General features: G+C 34.6%; 1 protein-coding gene across 8 annotated transcripts in view; it reads left to right on the top strand.

Moving 5' to 3' along the window:
* The window catches only part of LOC136041931 (uncharacterized), a 66,486-nt gene that overhangs the window by 34,914 nt on the left and 10,375 nt on the right, over positions 1–21,197 (top strand). For 3 of the 8 annotated variants that reach the window (XM_065726727.1, XM_065726726.1, XM_065726728.1), the window contains exons 5-7: positions 4,500–8,404; positions 13,917–14,217; positions 17,124–17,217. In XM_065726727.1, coding sequence (XP_065582799.1) covers positions 4,500–8,404; positions 13,917–14,217; positions 17,124–17,217 — 4,300 coding nt within the window. Of the gene's footprint in view, positions 1–4,499; positions 8,405–13,916; positions 14,218–17,123; positions 17,226–19,321; positions 19,347–21,197 lie in introns of all 8 variants that reach the window. The other 5 variants (XM_065726731.1, XM_065726733.1, XM_065726732.1 and 2 more) reach the window with 2 other exon arrangements.

Here is a 21,197-nt window from a genome sequence, read left to right as displayed (position 1 = left end):
GGGGGATTGAAGTTTATCGATTAGGGAAATATAATTCAGTTACAGTTTTTCTAGGATATGGGGGGGGGGTCATACAATTTTAATAGGGAGGTTTATTTCCACGCTAGGATCCACAACCATAGATATGTCTCTAGAAGATAAAAATCCCTGCAAAAATCCCAAACCTTACAAAATATGCAAAAATAAGTGGAACTAAAGAAATAAATGTAATAAATTCTTGGGACGAAGTTAAACTCTCAAATTTTCTGTGGGGAACACTGACTTGCCCCCCTCCCCTTTACGTGTCTGCTGAACAGTTGAATGTAAATCAGTTACAAACAGAACACATTTCAATACTAAACAACTAAAGCTTAAAAACTTAATTGATACATCACTTTTCTGTTCAGGTTGGACACAATGTCTGACCTGCAAATAAGGACATGGGGCTTTGTATGTATGTATTGGGCGGGGGGGGGGGGTAATCGGCAGAGGGATAGTAAACTACTTAGATATTATGAGGAAGCTTTACAATTATAACATATAGCTCCCGCCTCTGCCTTGTGTCCATGTCTCTTGCTTTAGGAGGATTAGTTTTCAGGAGTTTTTCAACTTATCCACAAGGATAATAGCGATTTCTTTTGTGTTTAATGTTTAATAAATAACAATACTAGACATCTACCTGTCAGAGAACCTTGGGAATCAAATCCCAGCTTTAAATTTAGAGGAAGGCTTTGAACTCCTCCCCCCCCCTAAAAAAATTATAAGTCTTCTATGGTTCGTTTCACTAATGTTTGGACATTGTTCTTGCTTTGCTGTTTTGGAAAACTTCAGCTGCCCTAAAAATGGCCTTCCCACCAAATATATTCCTGTGCATTTGTATGCACTGGTCTATCCAAGTTGTCAAGACACATAAGTAGGCATTTATATCAAATGGGCACAACATTTTGAAAGGGAATGAACTTGAAAAAAAAAGTGATAGGTGAAAAGATTTGTTCTGTTATTATTTGCACTTGTTGTGTGTATGGTTTTGGGGAACTGAGAATTCTCCAAATTAAAAAAAAGCACCTTCCCCCCTAGTATGTTCTGGGGTATTTGTATGGTTTGGTGTATCCAAGCTGTATAGGTATATATGTAAGCATTTCCGTAAAAAGGGACATAATATATTGGAAGGGGCACACTTAAAAGGAAAGCAAAGTGGTGAATTCTATACCGTTTTAAGAAAAACGAGAAAAGTAATAAAAATCTTAAAATCTCTGGGGAATGAGGAAGAACCAAAAAGGACCTGTTTGCCTTTTTTGGTTTGTCCAGTATCATGAGACTCCACAGTGCTTTCAAGATGACAGACGCATAAGTAGGATTTATTTGGGGGATGGCGAAAGATTAAATTATGATATTTTAAAACGAAATAATTGTTTTTGGGGGAGGGGGTGGGAGCTTTGGAGCCTTTACTTTTCCTCATGTATTTGTTCTGCATCCAGTTCAAATACCACGACTTAGTCAAGTCTTGTAAGTGAATACAATTCGGGTGTTTTTTTTTATTATTATCACTTGTAGCATATAAGAATTTAGGATGATGCATTATTCATTTAACTAATTTGTATAGATATAGGTAAGCTTCTTTGCCTGCTAAGTTAATTATTGCTTTCAGTGATTTTGCAAATTTTAAAAACTAATTATATATTCAAATAATTACACTTTAAGATGCGTTTGAATTACAAAAATTAAAAGAGAAGAAAAGCGAGAATAGAGTATTGTAAGGCCAACAAAAAATACCGGATGCAAAAAATGAATGTTTCGAGAAGACAACTTCTGGTTATTTGTCTGGCTTCTAAATGAGAACACTGTTACATGTTAGATTTCGGGTAAGCAGCTGACCTTTTTTTATTTGGGTTTATATTTGTTAATTCGTTTTTTCTTTATTTTGCCTGTTATTTTCTTCTGTGCTGTTGTTAGTTTTTTAATTCTTTCAACTTGGGTGCTTTCATTTTGGTCTCCACGTTGTTTGTTTGTTGTTTTTTTGTTTTTTGTTTTTTTCGGTTTAAATCGTTTGTGTTTTCGCTCAGAAAATGGGTGCTTGATTTTGAGACTTTCTTTAATATTGCTAAAGAAGAGAAAAAGTTGTCTTCTTGGAGTATCTGTTTTGTTGCATCCAGTATTCGTGTTAGCCTTATAAAACCACATTCTTGCTTTTCTTCTCTTTTGTTTTTTTATGATGGCAGGCCATTGTGGTTTGCAAAAATTATCTGCATTTGCATTGTTTTTGGAGTTATCCCAGGAAACTTTTGCAGAATATTCTTTCTTCAAAATTAAGGAATTTGAGCATCAGTTTCAAGTCTTGTTGTGTTCATTTAGTTTTTTTTTTTTTTTTTTTTTTTTTTTTTTTTTTTTTTTTTTTACAAAAATACAATAGATGAGGGACCTCAGTGACATCTTTTGAACTCAGAATATCAAAATTTTGGGAAATTATAATTTAACAGTTTTTTTTGCTGGAAAAGTTTTGTCAACATGTCATTATCCAAGATGTATGTTTGTTCTGTTGTCAGTCTTTCATCAAGCTCAGAATGAACAGTGAGACAGAGGGTGGAAGAACTCAAAATAGCTATTTTAAATTTTCTCTAGTTATTAGATTTTAAATACTTTCATCAAAAGACGTTCAAAAAGCAAAATCATGAAACCAGTACTTCTCAAGTTATGCGCCCTCAAAGTTGAAAGTTCCATTTTGAAAAAGCCAATTATCAATTAAACTTTGTGAAAATAATGAATTAGAGTAATATTTATTTGTTGTCTTTTCGTTTCTAATCTTCATGTAGTTGCCTTTTCCTCAATATGAAATCATTAGAATATTTTGTTTCAATTGAGAGGAGTTTCAGAGAGGTATTAACAAGCAAAGATTTTAGTAGGAGAGACAATTACTTTAGAGTATAGCTAGAACGTCAATTCATTGTTTGCCTGGTATTGTGGGTTATTTGGAAGCTTGAAAATAGATCAAATATTCCATTTGATTGTAATCACCATTTTTTTTTTTGTAATTTTTTTATATGATGAAAAATTCTAAATTTTGCGTCTTTAGAATCTTAACTTTTTGTTCATTGTACCATGAAAACGTCAACTTTTACTTGAAAAATATAGCAAACCAATCTATAAAAAAAAACGTGTAGTGATTTTTTTTTTTTTTTTTTTTTTTTGCAGTTGAAAAGTATAGAAGAATCAGAACTTATCTTACCGCTAAGATAAGAACACTAGAAGCCGCAGTAATAACGATGGTCAAGATATTATAGTTGCAGCAGTAGCTGCAACATAGTATAGAGCAAACCATGGCCTATAGTAACCAAAAATTTAAAGAATGTGTTTTAATAAATCAAACAATAAGCTGTGCAGAGAAGGGTTAAGGTGATTAAATCGTTTTTTATAGATGGAGGGTGATATGGTGACGAAAATCCTGCCTTTTGGCAATCAAACTGGAGTAAAATGAAAAGTAAATTGTTCTCAAGTGGGGTGGGAAGAGATAGTAAAAGGAATGATTTAAAATAATTTAGAACTATGTAGGTAGGTATAGCGCTAGGCCACAATCAGAATGAGGTTGAGGATGTGTAAGGCATTGGTGTGAGGTGGTTGGGTACTGTGATAAGTTATGAATCATTTTATCATACACCTCAGCTCCTCCTCCTCAATTTAGAAAACAGTCCAGAACCACATTGAGATTGGTGGTGTGAGGTGGAATTGGTATTGCAATCAGATCTTTTTTTATTTATTTTACTATCATGCCATTGTTAGTTTTAATCTTAATTTCTTCAAGAATTTAGCAGATATGGCACTTTATTTACCTTTTTAAATGCTTTATATATATGCAGCAAATACTCTAATGCCAAAGTAAGCAAATCTACTGTGTACATTATTGTTGTATTATTATCATCATTGCTATATACATTATTACTATGCACTATCTACCTGTACATAATTGTATAGGGAATTATAAATGCAAAAAGAAGTTTAATGTTTACTGCTAGTTTTTCAGCCTTAACCTAAAATATTTTCTGAAATTGGTAGACAAAAAAGGGGGCTTATCCTTTATGGAGCTATTAACCTTGGTATCGTTTTTAGTTTTAATGCTTTGTATTTTAGCAAGGACTCTTGTAAGAGAGCGTTCGGATTCGTAGTTTAAACTTAGTATAGTAATATATTTACTAAAAATTTCTTTTTTTTAAAGTTCCCAACATCCTCCCCCTCTTCATGTAATCTCGAAAGGGCAATTATAAAAAAAAGTTGTGTCTGGGCCAAAATAATTTTTTTTAGCTTTAAACTCCTATTGGTCTATGCTGTTTGTAATTATGTTATATTGCATACAAAGGAGGCATAAGAGGCTTCTTTGCTTTGACATGAGGTTCAAATATCCTACCATTTAATATTCAAAATTAGGTTCTTGAATCCAATCCAGAAAATAAATTCTTCTGTTACTCAATCCATATGCCTTGAAGGCTGAGGCATTCATATAGCTGATATTAACTTAGTTTTTCTTTTAGATTCAAGCCCACCATCTGGTACTCGTCTGCCTGAGTATCCAGAAGAAGTTGAGGGATTTGAGGGCCTGGCAAAGAAGGCAGAAGACGTCCGGGAAGAGTTCCTTGGGAATAATGTGCGTGATGGTGACCATGTGACCCGGATCATCGATAAGCTGAAACCAAACGATAAACTGTACAAAATTAGTGTTTTAAACAGTGCTACTCGAACTCTTTCCGAGACTGAGAGTGAGACAATCAAGGTCCCTAGTCATATAGAACCATACCAGGTTGATACTGCTGTGAAAAGTGATGTTGTTCAGAGTCCTGTGGACTCCAATAATGGAAACAATCAGGGTGAAGATTCTGGCATTGAGTCTATGGATGCTTTATCTGAAAAGAGCCCCAACCAGGGTGAAAGTCCTGCTCGTTTAGACCTGGGTGATCCCCTAGCACATGGAAATATACATAGGACTCCAGATCATAAGAATGTTTCACCAGTGCATACATCACCCAAAGAAGATCCCTATTCTGATTTACCAAGCGATTTAACTATGTGTAGTCCCCAGCCTTTTGAAAACTCTGTTACAGCTGTATTAACAGACAATTTATTGACTGCAAAGGAATCAAAGTCGATTATGCTGCCTGAAGATGTCCTTGCAGTTCAGAGAATCACTCAAGAGCTGGTCAAACTTGAGCAGTTTACTAGTGTCCACTGTGAAAACTTTTGCCATAATAGTGAAAATGATAAAAGTGGAAGCTATTCATCATCCTATAGTGAAAAAGAAGAATTAAGAACGGTAAAAAGGTCTGAATTCTGTGGTGATTGCAGTGCTAGGACACATGCTAGTAGTGATTCAAGAGCTATTGAACACAGTTCCTTTAAAACTGATAATCCATCTGATATGGAATCTCGGTGTGAAGTTCCCACTTCGAAGATCTCAGAGACTAAATTGAATGATGAAGATGTTCAGGTTGATAAATCTAGTGAGACAAGACCTTGTGAATTGAGAGACTCCATATCCGTAATTGCTAAACCTAGCTTAGACAAAAGTAACAGTTTCAAATCTTACAACCCTCAAATGCCACCTGACTGCTCTGATATTACTTTAAAAAGAAGTAGAGTTGTGAGCAATAGTTTAGATAGTACTCTACTTACATCAGAAAAACTAAACAGTCTAGAAGATAGCAAAAATTCTGAAAAAGTGTCACCCCCTTTAAGCAATTCTATTGAATCTTGTGATCTGCACACAACAATAACTTGTAGTGAATCTTCAATATTTGAGGTGAAGTTAGAAACCAGCAGCAGCAGCAGTAATTCAGCAACAGTATTAAAACCAACAATAACAACTGCAGAAAATATGGTCTCGAAGTCAGAGTCCATTTCTGGATTTGAAGAAGAGGGTGAGTGTGAAAAGAAGTTTATTCCAGAAGTTAAAAATATCTCTCTTTCTGAAAGTGATGTTGTTTCTGATGAAGGAAAGGAGCAAGGGATTCATCCTTCTTGCAAGTTAACAGCAATTTCACATGGAGGAAAGACAGATATAGTAAGTACTTTTTCTGAGATTGATGTTGTTTCTGTTGAAGGAAAGGAGCAAGGGATTCATACTTCTTGCAAGTTAACAGCAATTTCACATGGAGGAAAGACAGATATAGTAAGAACCAATAAAATTCTAAATGAAATAGAGAAAGACCATGAAAAGATGATTGGATCCCCAGAAAAGCCCAAAGTAGAGCCTAATCTTGAATCCAGCGCGATGCAAATCATGTCTACTATTCCTAAAAGAGAATCCCCTTTGTCAGACCCAAAATTTGTTTTCTCAGGCCATAAAAATTTTGTGCTGCCACCAGGAAAGAAAATGGTGCCAATTAAATTAGTTACCCTACCAAAAGGCACAGCTCCTCCTACTTCCATGACTGGAGGCCCTCAGTTTAAAGTCCTTCTGCCCATGAAAACAGTAGACGGTGTCTTTTATAAGCCTGTTGTTGTGTCAACAGCAAGTTCTGGATTAGCAAATGCTGTTTGTGTCACAGAATCAGGTCAGTCTCTTGTTTTAACAAAAGGAGAAACCTCTTCTTGTTATAAGAACGAAATTGTATCCCTAGCATCTGCAATAGTAGTATCAACAGAAAAAGCTGATATTTTGTCTGAGGTAAAGAAAGATAGTGATGTTACAAAGAATGTAGAAGAAAAAGTTTCAAAAAGTGTCTGCTCAGGATCTATATTTTACTGTGAGGAAACATTGAATAGCAGTGACAAAGAAATCAAACCAATTGAATCTGAGCTCCAATCTAATAGCTTGTCAAATGCTAATCATCCCAAATATGAACCTGCAGAAGAAGGTGCAGATCAGTCTAATTTAGCAACTAAAAGTTCAATGACTGCTAAAGAATTAAAACAAGAGATGACCCAAGTTTCTAAAAGTAATCTGGAAACTAAAGTTGAAAACAAATCTCATTTGAATACAGTTGATAAAATGCTTAGTGATAAAGCTTGCAGATCATTCAAAGAAAACGTTGAAACTTGTTCAGATCAAGAAAGGGACAAAAATGATAAGCTAATCAACAGTAATATTGAAATGACTAGTTCATTTGGAGATTCAGCGTCTGTCAATGAAGTAGATGTACCCTGTGGTTCTTTACAAGAGAAAGTTGAAAGTTCTCAACTGGATATAAGTGACAGTAATGAGAATTTAACCAACAGTAACATTGAAAGTACTAATGCTGTTGAAGATTCAGTGTTTGTCAGTGAAGTAGAAAAAACAATGACCGAGTTGAATGCTATTACAGAGCCTGACTTACATTCAGCTGGTATGAAAGTAACTAATGAGCTGATTGAAACCAAGGATGTAGGAAAAGTAGATTTATTGAGTTTAAATTTGGTAGAAGACCAAGAAGTAACCAAAATGTTGGTTAATTCCAGTGTAATTGAAATTGAATCAAATTCATGTGAATTAAGCTTGGCTAAAAAAGAGCAAGAAAATGAGATGAAATCATCATCATCTGAAAAGGGACATATGATTGACTCATCAACTAAAAAGGAATTTGAAACTGTGTTACATTCATCAGCCGAAAAGGAACAAGAAAATTTGATAGACTCATCAGCTGAAAAGGAACAGATTAACTTGATGAAGGAATCATCTGCCAAAAAAGGTGAGATTGACATTTCACAAGAGGAGATGAAGCAAACTAACCCTGTCACATCTGATGAAACAATACCTTTCGTAAAACAAGAAGAAACCAGTACAACTTCAAGAGAAACTTGTTCAAATGATGATATGGTTAAAGAGAGTCTTTGTGAGAATGTTGAAAATGTTTCTGTGCCTGATGAGGTCACTGAATCTGAAAAAGAAATAGAAAAACATTTGGAAAATGACATTGGTGACAAGGAAAAAGAAGCTGAACTGAAGTGCAGGGAAGATGAAAAAAGGGAACAAGTTTCTAGTCCAAAAAGCTCTGAGATCATCTTTGAAGTTAAAAAAGACCAAAGTTTAGATGTTGATTTTAAGAATGAGTTATCAAGCCCGTCTCCCGGTATGTTGGCTGAAGAATCAAAAGATGATCAGAAAATACCAACTTCAGAAACTAACAAAGAAGAAACAATTAAAGCGAAGGAGAGTGATGATGAAAAGGGTGATTTGGACTTGACCCAGGTTTGTCCAAAACTACTATCAGAGCCACTCTTTTCTTCTGTGAATGAGTTTTCGCATGAACTTAATGGAACTCCAAAGAAATCCAGAAGAGTAAAGTGCTCCAAGACGTTTGATGTTGAAGATTTTAAGTGTCCACTTGATGAAGAACTCATTGAGCCTATTATGAGGAGTACACGATCTGGAACTAGACTTGTGAGTCCTGATTTGTCAAAACTGGAAGCGAAGTTCTCTGCTTTAAAGGGCTCTCCAAGCCCATCTCCGGAATTTCAAAATAAGGTAAGATTTGTTTGGTATATCATGGATTGAAAATACTGTAGTAAAGTCCTTATTGCCAGGATGATTACATTTATAATCAGTCACATTTTTTGGTCTCTACATTTTTCTTAATAGCTATTTTTTATGCTATGAACGATTTTTTATTGTTGAAGGCTTCTGCTGCGTTTTATCACTATAAGCATACACTAGGGCACTTCCAGGTAAGCTAGGACGATGGAATTTGGCAGGCGTATCAGGGACCGGACCAGATTAAATTACAAATAGTCATTTTTGCGATTTGACCATCTGGGGGGAGTGGGGGGTCGGTTAATTCGGAAAAATAGAAAAAATGAAGTATTTTTAACTTGCGAACGGGTGATGGGATCTTAATGAAATTTGATGTTTGGAATGATATCGTGTCTCAGAGCTCTTGTTTTAAATGCCGACCAGATCCGCCGAAATTGGGGGGAGTTGGGGGGACCTAAAATCTTGGAAAACGCTTAGAATGGAGGGATCGGGATGAAACTTGGTGGGAAAAATAAGCACAAGTCCTAGATACGGGATTCCGCTCTATTTGGTGGAGTTGGGGGGAGGGTTAATTCTGAAAAATTGAGGTATTTTTAACTTCGAGTGGGTGATCGAATCTTAATGAATTTTGATATTTAGAAGGACTTCGTGACTCAGAGCTCTTATTTTAAATCCCGACCGGTATTAAGCCTCTGATTTTCCTTTTAAAGCAATCTATTGATTCTTAGAATTTTGCTAGAGCTCATACCATATGAGCTCTTAGCTCTTGTTGAAAGTTGTTAGCTTTAAGGACATTCTTAGTCTACCTCCAATTGGATCCATAAATTCTGGGTCTTTGTTTGAATGATTATCTCTGGGTTTGAATAGCCCCCCCCCCTCTGGATATGACCTCTCTTATGACATACTGCAATGATGGTTGTCATTGTGATCATTCTGTTTTTTCGTAAGCAACTCAAAAGTTGTTTTTGGCAAAAATTGTAATGGCTTTACCTATTATTGTAGGAAATACCTATTAAGAACGATTTTCTGGAAACCTTTTGATCAGAAGTACCTTGAATTCTTTTGTAAATATATATATATATATATATATATATATATATATATATATATATATATATATATATATATATATATATATATATATATATATATATATATATATATATATATATATATATATATATATATATATAGCAATATTTTCTAATAAGTCATTGTTTTTGTCTGTTATGAGGGAAAATGCAAAAGGAGTTAATAATAAAGAAGCTAGAATGTATGGATTCTGTTGAAATATGGTCTTTGTAATATAGATTCGATTGAAATTAGGTGGTTGATAACTCACATGTGCTTCTGATAGATGACGTGATGTCACGAATTTAGGATTGCACCCATGACGTCGTGCAGAAGTTGGATTCTGTCCAGATACTTACAAGACACAAATAGGGCACTAGATCTTGCTTCTAGCCACGTTTGGTTGGGATCTGACGCCCTGTTTTTGCAGATGTCCCAATGATATTGATTTAGGGCCCTCTTCTGTCCTCTCCAGGGCTGCTCTATGATGGTAATGAGACCAGATCAAGTTGCTCTGGGTGCCGTGGCTGGAGGGTACCGCTACCATTTTTTTTAAGAAGATTGTGTAAACCATTTTTTATTTCTAAGAATTTTTGTGGGGGTGCTGAGGGCAATTTTGTCTTAGGTGCCACCGATTCTTGGAACGGCTATGCTCCTAGAGGTTAGAAGTTAGATAGGAAATGGAATTGAGAGGCAACTAGGATGAATACATTTGACCAAGTTAGGGGGAGTTCTAGCATAATAAGATATGATAATAAGAACTTAGGTCCACAGATATATCGCGTTAATTATATACCTGCAAAAGAAACAGATAAGAGCCTTACTTTTTTCTAGTTAATAATCCGACTGCATTGCATTATAAAACAATTGTTGTAACCTTGGTCACTTGCATATTTAAGCTTTCCTTCATTCTTAATAAAGATATTTCAGATTAAGTAATTTTTCGTTAAAAATTACCATTTTTTCAGGTTTGATACTATCTGCAGTGATGTCAACTGGAGGGCGGACAGGGGGATACATGCCCCTATCCTCCGCTTGATTTTTCGCTCCTCCTAGATAAAAGAAAATACAGTTTTGGTGGGTGATCTGAAAAATGCCCTTTTTTGCTTTCATTATAAAAATGGGAAAAATAGCAAATTCACTCCCCCTAGATTCTATCCCCTCCTCCCTTCCTAGATTTCCTGCATGTATGATCCTGGCTATGTGATGAATATCTTTGAACAACATGTCCTAAGTTCAAGACTTATGGTCTTTTTATGGGATTAAATATAAAAAAAAATAAGTTTTTTTAACTGAAAGTAAGGAGCGACATTAAAACTTAAAACGAACAAAAATTACTCCGTGTATGAAAGGGGCCGTTCCCTCCTCAGCGCCCCGCTCTTTACGCTTCAGGTTCTTAAGTTGTTCAGCTCTTTAATATGCTCTTCAAATGGGGATGAATAGTGTAAGGCTTAGGTAGGGCTCCAATGGGGAGAAGCAAGGGGTCTGATGCAATTGACCCCTTTTAAATTTTTGAAAGTACCTTCTTCCAGTATAGAAAGTGGTAGAGACCCCCCCCCCCCTAGATCTTGAAAAATATCTGTTTTTGTCTTCATTAGGAATTTTGCGAAAGTGCTCGTCTCACACCCCCCCCCCCCTCGGCCCCGTTTGTGAATTTCCACCTCTAGACTGTAAACTAAATGGAAGCAAATGCTAGATATTTTCTTTGGCCATGCTGCCCTTGAAAAAAAAAAAAAAAAAAAAAAAAAACAGTAAAGCTTTTAATAAGGACATAGAAACAAATATAGCCTACAACTATAGCTCGGACATTTCGATTTTACATCTGGTAGCCATTATCAGCTGAAAAAAAAAACAATATAAAAACTGCATTTGAAGAGAAACACAACAAAATTAAAAGATAAAATAAAAGGATAAAAACTCGCATTTTCTAAGCAAAGCTTCTCCACCGAAGAAGTCGCCAATGTGGAAATCGGAAAGGTTCCTCTGTGTGTACTGTGTGCGACACTGTTGAAGGAAAAATGGATCGTGGTGTTTCAAGAATGGTGTTGTCGGGTTGTTTTTGCTTCTTTTTCAATTTATTATGCTATACTTTTATTGCACGCACCATCACATTTTGTCATAAAGTTTAGTTTCTATATGGATTATAGGGTTACCCCTGAGGCATGAAGGTGGGTAAACCACAAACGTGTATTTTAGGGCATTATTTTTAATTTTCTAGGGCCACCCTCCAGGGCTTTGGAGTTGGAATTTTAGTAAATTTTTGCCGAATTGAGTCGGAGTAGCAGAAATAATGTAAGATCCTTTGGCGTTGGTGTCATGGAAACACATAAATGCTGGAGTCAAGCCAAATACTCTCAAACACTACTAAAAAGTGGCAATAATAAATAAAATTAATATTGTAGGCTAATTATAGTGATTAGGATTCTTTGTACCATAGTACTATAGTGTTAATACAGAAAAAATGTAATCAATTAATTGTATCACTTTTGTATCACTCACTACTGAAAAATATGTATGTAATATTTGGAAATATATTACGTATAAAATGCAGAAAGATGCTTGTACTCTGCAGTAATTCTGGCAATGCTGAATAAATAATTTACGTGATAAATATTAGCTATTGATAGGGTTATCAAAATTGTATTTAGAATAGAATTAGATAAACTATGTACTTTTTACAAAAAGGGAAGAAAAAAGGGCCTTTACCAAAACGGAAGTATTACAACTCGGAGTCGGAGCAATTATTTTTTGAAGTTTTACGAGTCAGAGTTGGAGTCAGCAGGCTATATTGAAAATGTCCCGAGTTGGAACAGGTATAACTTATAACCGACTCTAATGCCCTTCCTACCTCCCTTATCTCCGGCATGTATGTAAAAAATGCATCCGTGTCTATTGTTGCATTTATAAAATGAAAGAAAGTACTGTTTTTTTTTGTTTTTGTTTTTTTCAAAAATTTAGAATTAGACTTTATCAAGATCACAACTGCTAAATAGGCAACATCTTGCTTTAGTGTAAATTTTCAGCTTAAATGGCTATTATTTGAGGATAAGAACTTTGTGAGTAACAGTTTTATAAATTGTATGGGTAATTTGTCTCAAAATTTATGTGTCGATAAAAAAAAACGCAATTCATCAAATGCATAGTTCAAAGGCAAAGGAATTCCCATAAGAAAGAAACCTGATTAAGCTATCTGGGAAAATCTGTTTTTGCCAAGGTTGAATATACAATCTAATTTTTAACACAACTGACTGCTTAATTTTCCCAAGCAAATTACCAATATCATTAAATTGTTGACTACTTTTTTAATAGTCACAATGGTTTATTCTTAAATCTCGATGTATTCAAAAGCAACCAATTTTTTGGGATTCCCCTTCCCCTAACTTTCCTACGCCTAGACTATTTCAAATTCGACCGGTATTGAGGTAATTTCTTCAAAACCTAACACTCTTCCCTCCTACCTATGCATAACTGGCAACTTTAAGAACGATGGAATGTGAGTTTCTCCCCACTATCGGGCTGAAGAAGGGCCAAATCCTTTTTATAGGATTATCGATCCTTACTAAGTACACTTAATAATATTGAATCTCAATCAAAAAGAGGAAAAGAAAAATAATATCCAGTTTTTAGTATTGATATGTGGCTTAATAAACTGTCAAAGTTTTATGTTTTTGGTATTGCCGATGTTTCAAAAAAAAAGAAAATTCGAATACTGTGGCCACTATAATGAATATATTACCATTTTTCAATTTCATCATTAGAAACTAAGTTATGATTACTTTAAGTTTTTTTAAGTTTAAAATGGTCAATTCTGTGGAAAGCAGCCTTAGTAAAATTATTGTTAAATATCTTTATTATTATTTTAAAACTAGGAATTATGTATTTTTTTTATTGTAGACCAGTATTAATTTCATTCATAAATGTAGACACCCTCTTCCCTAATTGTTAGTACTTTCTGGTAGCTACGAACTGCACTTCGCAAATCTGTAAGCTATTTTCCAGTTATTTGCGCGGAAATTTAGCAAGACAAGTATTAAATAAACACGTTTTCATAATTTTGTAAAGATTGTTGTGTAACGCAATCTTTTCCTAGTAAAATTACGTTTTTCTTCTTAATGTGCTTAACCGCCTTTTCTTTGATAAAAATGTATAAAAATGTGGAAAACCGTTTCGACGCAATTTTTTTCTTATACGATTTATTGGTCTTTGTGTCTAAACTATGATATATGTATATGTATATATTATGTATATATATATATATATATATATATATATATATATATATATATATATATATATATATATATATATATATATATATATATATATATATATATATATATATATGTATATATATATTGTATTTCTTATTCCGTTTGTCCTTAAACTTAATCAGCCCATAGTTACCAAAAAATAATTTACTCCCTCGTAATTGCAGCGCGGTACAAGAAGAAAGCGAGAGGACTCTGGAAGCAGTCTTCGTTCTGACGATAGAAATAGCAACACGCCCGACTCTGAGGTATCAGGTCCATCTATTTCCACGAGGAGTAATACTCCAGAAGTGACTCGACCTGGGAAAAGGAAATGCTCAGAGAATGCAAGTGAGCTAATTAAAGCTTGCATTGGAGCGGATGATCGAAGGAAGACAGGTCTGTTGATCTGCGAATCAGCCGAAATTGACAAAGAAAGTCACAAAAAGAAGACGATCGAGCCAAGAAAGTCGGCAGAAGCAAATATAGGTAGGCTTTGTGACTAACCCATATCCTTTGTCCGAGAGGGCAAGGTTTCGAGTCCTAGTGTACGCAATTATTTGGTTTGGGACGGGGGTCAGTGGGGTAGCTCTGTTAGCTCAGCCAGAGTCGACCCAGTTCTAAATAGGTACATGGGGAAATCTGGGGAAGGTAAACAGGAAGGGTGTGTAAAAGCAAAGGATAGCTGGCACTCATCCCCCCATTGCACTTCCTGGCTGAAGGGCCTTGAGACGGAGATCAGCACCGCTGGTTCGGACCTTAAGGGTCTAGTGCCGCATCCTTTACCTTTTATTAACCCATAGTTTTCACATGCTGCTTTTTGTATGTAACCTCAACGATTTGTTAACAATTTTTTTCTTACCTTTTTGCGGAAAAACGCAAATCCGCGCGTGTTGAAATTTTCCAAAGCATGCGAGAAATAATGCTTAGGAATTAAATGGATACCTGATTGTTCAATTGTTTTTACACTGTAATTTTATTCTATGCAATAAAGAAATAAATATAACGAAATAATTAGTAAATAGAGAATGTGTTCTATACAGCCTCAAACTTGATCTTTTTCCTCGTTTCAAAATAAAACGTTTATTATAATTGGTGAACTTGTTATAATAATGCCAGTCTATTTATTCAAGAATCATAGATTGCAACAAGAGAATAAAAGGGGGTGCTTAATTCCAAGATTCATCCTGGAATCCTCATCTTCTAAATTACGGAGAAAAGAAGCAAAATTTATTGATTAAATTTTGTTGGTATAAGATGAGAATAATTTATTTCAATACAGGTGCTTTTGTAGTCTTTGGTATTAAAAATCGTAAACTAAATCGCTGTGCCTTTAACAATACTAGCCGTAGGATATTTTGTTTAAGGCGCTTGTAAAAATCCGTACGAATGAATTTTAATCCGGTTAGTTCTCTAAGATATTGGCATTTATAATTTCTTCCTCGTGGTGTTTGTTACTGAGATGGCAGCAGGAGGTAGAAGATGTCGGTGCTTGGGACTAGCAAGGAGAAACTGACCGAAAAATATCCATAGAAAGTGACTCTTCATAGGTGTTCAGTTATTAAAAGACTCAATAGTAGACTTGAAATCAACGAAATTAATATTTAATAATTCATTTTATTTTTCAAGTATAATGGCCTCTTCCTCCTTTGACAAGAATCCCTAATCTTTGGGTATTGCTAAAATTACTCTGATGAGCTATGCAAGTGCTCTGACTACCTGCACAGCTTGAAATTGGAAAGTACAGCAAATTACCTGTTTCAAACACTTATGATGGTTGCCACCACCTCTTCTGTTAGAATTAAGGCCGTTTCAGTTACGACTAATGAGTCCTCTTCATTTTTCTCCCTCCATGTGCGGCGTCTTAAATTATTACAGATTAACACAATTTATGTATTTTGTGATAGCTCCTTGGATTCCAGGCACTGGGTAATAATGGTGCATATTTCGAGTTCAGTAGTCTTTATGAAGGTCATGTCCGTCAGGGTTTTAACTGATGGTCGTAGTTTGTAGAGTTTGGAGAATTTAACAGTTTAATCTGAAGGGTATGCTATGCAGGCCTTAGCCCAATAGAGGGCGTTAGTCCATTTACATTCAAATAGGCAATGGTCGATGGTTTCATTTTTAAAATTTATTCTTCTTCTTCATGTTCAGATTACAATGGAGCCGCTTTTGAATAATCTTATCACTGGAATCTAATTCCAGGCTCTGCAAGGGGTTGCTGCAGCTGCGGCAGAACTCGGGGTCCTGTATTATATGGCAGAGGTCAGTTCCATCATAGTACGATCGGAGATCACGCCACCATAAGACATGTAAAATTTTGATCATTGGTTGATTTATATTCTACTAAGCAGTGTTGTCTCATGAATCCGATGTTTAATCAGCTAGTATTATCGCTTATTCCTATTTGTAGTTGAAGTTGACGGTTGCCTTTAAAAAAGAAAAAATAGTTACATATACAAATTTATGATGGCATTATTCAAACAGGCAAAGAATATAGGAAACTATTTGAAAAATCTTTGAAGTGTATAGATTTTTTTGGGGTGGTGGGAGAATAAAACCAAGCAAAAAGAACTGAAAGGGCGACCTACAAATTTAGGATGACATTACTAAAATATGAAAATCATTTTAAATGAGCAAAAATAAACCTAACACAAAAACAGGCAAATCCTACTGATATAAAATATAAAGGAAACTATAGGAACAATATTAGATACAGTAAGATATTTTTCCGTGGGGAGAGGGGGGGGGGGGTACGTCGAAACATCAAGGATTTTGAATAAAGGGTTTAAAAAATTAGCGCAAAGTGAATCAAATATTTATTTAATTACAAAAGTTTGCACCTTTTGCGTATTTTTAATCTTTCAAGGACGGGAGAAGGTGTGCAGGGATTTTCCTCTTAGGACGTCCTTGTTCGTAAGTCTTTTCGCTTTTAAGAGGGGGAAAATCCTTAATAAAATCAAAAGTATTGAATTACGTTGAAAACAATTTTTATGCTTATAAGAATAGTAATATTTAACAAGAGCTGCAGAATAGTGCTGTTGCCTTCTTTTCAAAAACATAGGTTAAACTGATAATTTGATGAGTAGGCTATTTCTTCAAATTTGAATTGTTCAAGAACTAGCCAAAATGGGAATTTGAAGTTTTTAATGAGAATGAGTAGTTAAAATCAAAATTTATGGAATAGACTGGTGTCAACACTATGTGACTGTTACCAAGTTACAGATGGTGCTGCGAATCTTGTAAAAAAAAAGGTTTGGACGACTTGACTGCAATCTTAAACAGGAGCTGCCTAAAACATAGTTTCTGCACCTGAGATACTCTGATTTGGGAGGGTTGTTCAATGTTTGTATTTATTAATAAACTGATACTCAATATATATGTATCTCCTTTAGGTGTGGATCCAGAGAATAATGACGAGGATTCCGATACGGACCAAAAGTCAAAACAGTCAATAAACACTGCCAAGCAGCGGTCGAGGGGAACGAGGTAAGACTGTAAGATTCCAGATTCTCATTAGTAAGCTCAATGTGTTTGAAGTGCTCTGGATCTGTTTGTTATGTAATTCAAGTTGTTTTGTGTGCCAAATTCACAAGTCTGAACATTTTAAGCGGAAATAATGGACTTACTTGGATGTCATCGACTTTAAATTAGACTTCTTTTGTATTCAAAGTATTAAAAACTATTAAAAATCAATATGCGTAAATCAGATCGACTTTTTTTTTGAGTAAATTTATATCTTCTGAGAAGAACCATTGCTGGGTACCTTGTGTTCAAATAGACATACTAGAAAAAAAAACTATGATTGATTCCTTCAACTAAATTATTTATCCAAATTTACTTTAAATTAATATATCCATTGGTACAATGTATTTTAATTTAGTATTCACTTTCTTTATTAGATTTGAAAATATGTTTGCCTCAGTCCCATATTCAAGGTGGTTAAACTTCAATGAATTTCGCACCACTATATATTGTAGAGCCATCTGCAATCCTGTTTATCTACTGATGAGATAAAGAAGAACACTGTGCGATTTAGAATTCATATATATATATATATATATATACATATATATATATATATATATATATATATATATATATATATATATATATATATATATATATATATATATATATATATATATATATATATATATATATATATACCATAAGAAGATGTTTGAACTTATTTTTAATTTAACAGCTTAAAATTTTCAAATTGTTGTTCTTTTAATACGTACTTATATGAAGAAAAACTATTAACAGCATGTTTTTTCTTCAAAGAAGAAAGTATTTGGCTAATTCTGTAGTTCAACAGATTCCTCCCCGGCTCCCTAATTTGGATGAAGAGTTGATTTTGCTCGCAAATTGTTTAGAACGGGACAATGACCTATTATATATAGATACTGTCATGTAGTGTCTATTAGGTATTTTTTATTTTTTTTTAATACCGACCGTTGTTTCCAAGTAATATGACAACTGAAATGTTTAATCATTCCAGGCCTTAGACTCCTATTCGCCAGAGGATTTTGAGGAAGCAAGTAAATTTAGCTTTTTTTGTAAATCGTAGGTTGAGTTTCCTAGCCGAGGGGTAGGCATGCTAGACCTGAAATCCTGTGTCCGTAAGGGCTGGAGTTCGAATCCTGACGTCGCTGATTCTTTGGTTTGGAACGGGGGTCAGCGGTGTGGCTTTGCAAGCTCAGTCAAAGTCGGCTCAGCTCCAAATAGGTATCTGGAGAAATCTGGGGGATAAACACGGGAAACGTCGAATGATTTGCCTCCAGGCACGCATTGTACTCGTGGACGAAGGCAGAGAATCTGGAGATCGGTGCTTGCACTACGCAGACCATTACTCCGCAAGCGAATTTTTTTTTTTTTTTTTTTTTTTTTGAACCATGTGCTCTAAAATGTGCCTTTTACAAAATTGCTCATTAATGTATCTTTCAGGCAGTTCTAGTGTCTTGGTACTAGTCTTAAATGGCCTGAATTTTGAATGTCTGTGTAGTTTTAGTTTGATTTGTAATTTTCTAGATGGAATTAAGTCTATTCTTGCAATGATTTTGGTCTGTATCTCATCCCCATGGAATCCCTCCTATATATGCCAATCTCCTTACCATTGTTAGAGTACGCTATTGAAGGGCTTGCTGTTATGTACTAAACTCACGTGCAGTGTAGTACTATTAAAGGTTCTAAGATTTCTAATACATTTCCTGAGAGAATATGTCGTTTTGGGACTTTTTTATTTCCATCTGTTAATTTATTACCTACACCAATACAACCTCGACTGACCAATAAGTGGGAAGGTCAATATTGTAACACCATATCTGTGATCGGAAAGTGGGGCTTGCCTTGAAAAACATTGTTTTGCAAATAGTATACAAATTTTGGTAGTAAAGCTATCTGAAATGAATAATATTAAGACAAAATATAATCTCGGATCAGGGAGAGGCGTATTATCGTCATCTCCCTCTGGATTTACCTATGATTTCAAAGAGGAAGTGGAATGCATGTTCAGTCTTGTAGTGTGTGTTACATTGATAGTCACTTACCTTTGTTTTGAACTAATGTTGGCTTTTTTCCCAAATTGCAGACTGCATTATCGGCTAAATAAAAATGTAAGTGTTCAGCTTCTGTACCCATTGGCCTTAGGCATGATTTCTGAGTCAGCTGCTTTCTGTGTTTCCAATTGTGTTTAAGTTCAGACATACTAAGAAATATGTCCCCTAACCTCAAAGCGTCTGCTTTGCCTGTAAGAATATTACTCCTGACCTTCTTTTCTCAAGTAGAAAAATTGAGTTTTGAATGTTTTCCTGTGACTGTTAAATACTAAAGTGTTAATCGTTGAGTGTTAAAACACTACCTAATGTTTTTCTTACTTTTCTTTTATTCATATAAACCATTATGCAATGTTTTTTTATTATGTTCTATTATAGATTCCAGTGTATTTTCTAGACATTCCATCATTCTGGTTTGAACAGGTGGAGGGACAAGTTTAACTAATGTGTCTGGACTTAACGCAACTTTTTTTTTTTGTTAAGATTCTTGGTTCTCCTGTTTGGATATTATTGTCTTTCTTTTTTATTTTCGTGTGTGTGCTTCTGTTGTTTTTGTAATTTTGGCTTTTGTTTCTATTGTGCCATGTTAAGAGAACAAAAGATTTATTAAGACTCCAAATACTAATTTAATTCTGTCATTAGTTATATAAACGACTTAACTGGTGGATTAAAAAAAAAAAAAAAAAAAAGTGAATATAAGTAAGAAATGAACTATAAAAAATACAACTTCATAGTTGAAATAGCAGTCAATGTAGATTATAGTTGAATTATATTCTTGTTGTCCTTTCCTTTTTTCACATAAACGTATGAATTTTGGAGGGCCTTTTTTCATAAGAACTCGCTATTTTACTGGATATGTCAAGGTCAAATGTTTCTCGCTTTTCTTGAATTTTATTTTGTTTAGCTTCTTTGCAGTTACGTGAAAATGAATGAGGTATGCCTGTATCCTCCCACAATGTTCAGATTTTTCCTTTATATATTTTGTTGATTATGCCCGGTTTTTGTATATATATATGTGTGTTTAGGGATGTTTGTTATGCGCCTCCTCTTTCAACCTTCGAAAATTCACTAAATTAGTCACACTCTTCTAATGTAATAGTAATGTATTTCAATCCTCTCTACACAACATTTATAGACTTACATGAGTATATATATACATATATATATATATATATATATATATATATATATATATATATATATATATATATATATATAACACACACAGGAAAAACAACATCTTGAGTCCACTTGAATTATACATAGCTTAGGGAAAAGAGGATAGTACTTTGACAACGCTTATGGAGTCTGTCCACAAGCTGGTCTATTTTTTGAAGAAGTTTCAAAACACCATATCTCTTTAAAATCCATTGGCTACGAGTCCAAAACGGTAGTTGGAGAAGATGTTTGCAAAAGTGGGAGAATATAGATAGAATTTTTATATAGACCAAAAGGGAGCCAAATAGGCGGAAATAAGCGTTAAAGAATTTCCCCAGGGTCATTTTTTAAAACTGGTCTTTGCATCAAGTAAGCAGTTGGTACGATTTTCTCAGCCTTTCTTTCAGTATTGAGATACAAGTGTTGTAGTAGCCTTAACAGTTGAGCAAAGCGGGAGAGCTAAGTATTGCAGAGAAGACCATGCAAAATTTATTGCTGGATCAGCTTTGGTAGTTACTAAAGGAAGGCCGCTGAGATGATACGTAAACAAGAAACTCAGCTTTCTAAAAGGTGAACTTGAAGCGGATCTCACTGAGACCAAAGGAAAATATATCAACTGTATTCCAGAGAGCGTGGATATCGTCTGTTTGGCAGAGGGGGTTAGGATCAACCCTGGACTTGAGTTTTCTAGAAGGTGAACTTGAAGCAGATCTCACTGAGACCAAAGGAAAATATATCAACTGTATTCCAGAG

Source organism: Artemia franciscana, unplaced genomic scaffold (assembly GCF_032884065.1).
Source record: "Artemia franciscana unplaced genomic scaffold, ASM3288406v1 PGA_scaffold_50, whole genome shotgun sequence".
Classification (NCBI taxonomy): Eukaryota; Metazoa; Arthropoda; class Branchiopoda; order Anostraca; family Artemiidae; genus Artemia; species Artemia franciscana.
The sequence above is the reverse complement of the archived record's forward strand: the minus strand, read 5'-3'. Positions and strand labels throughout refer to the sequence as shown.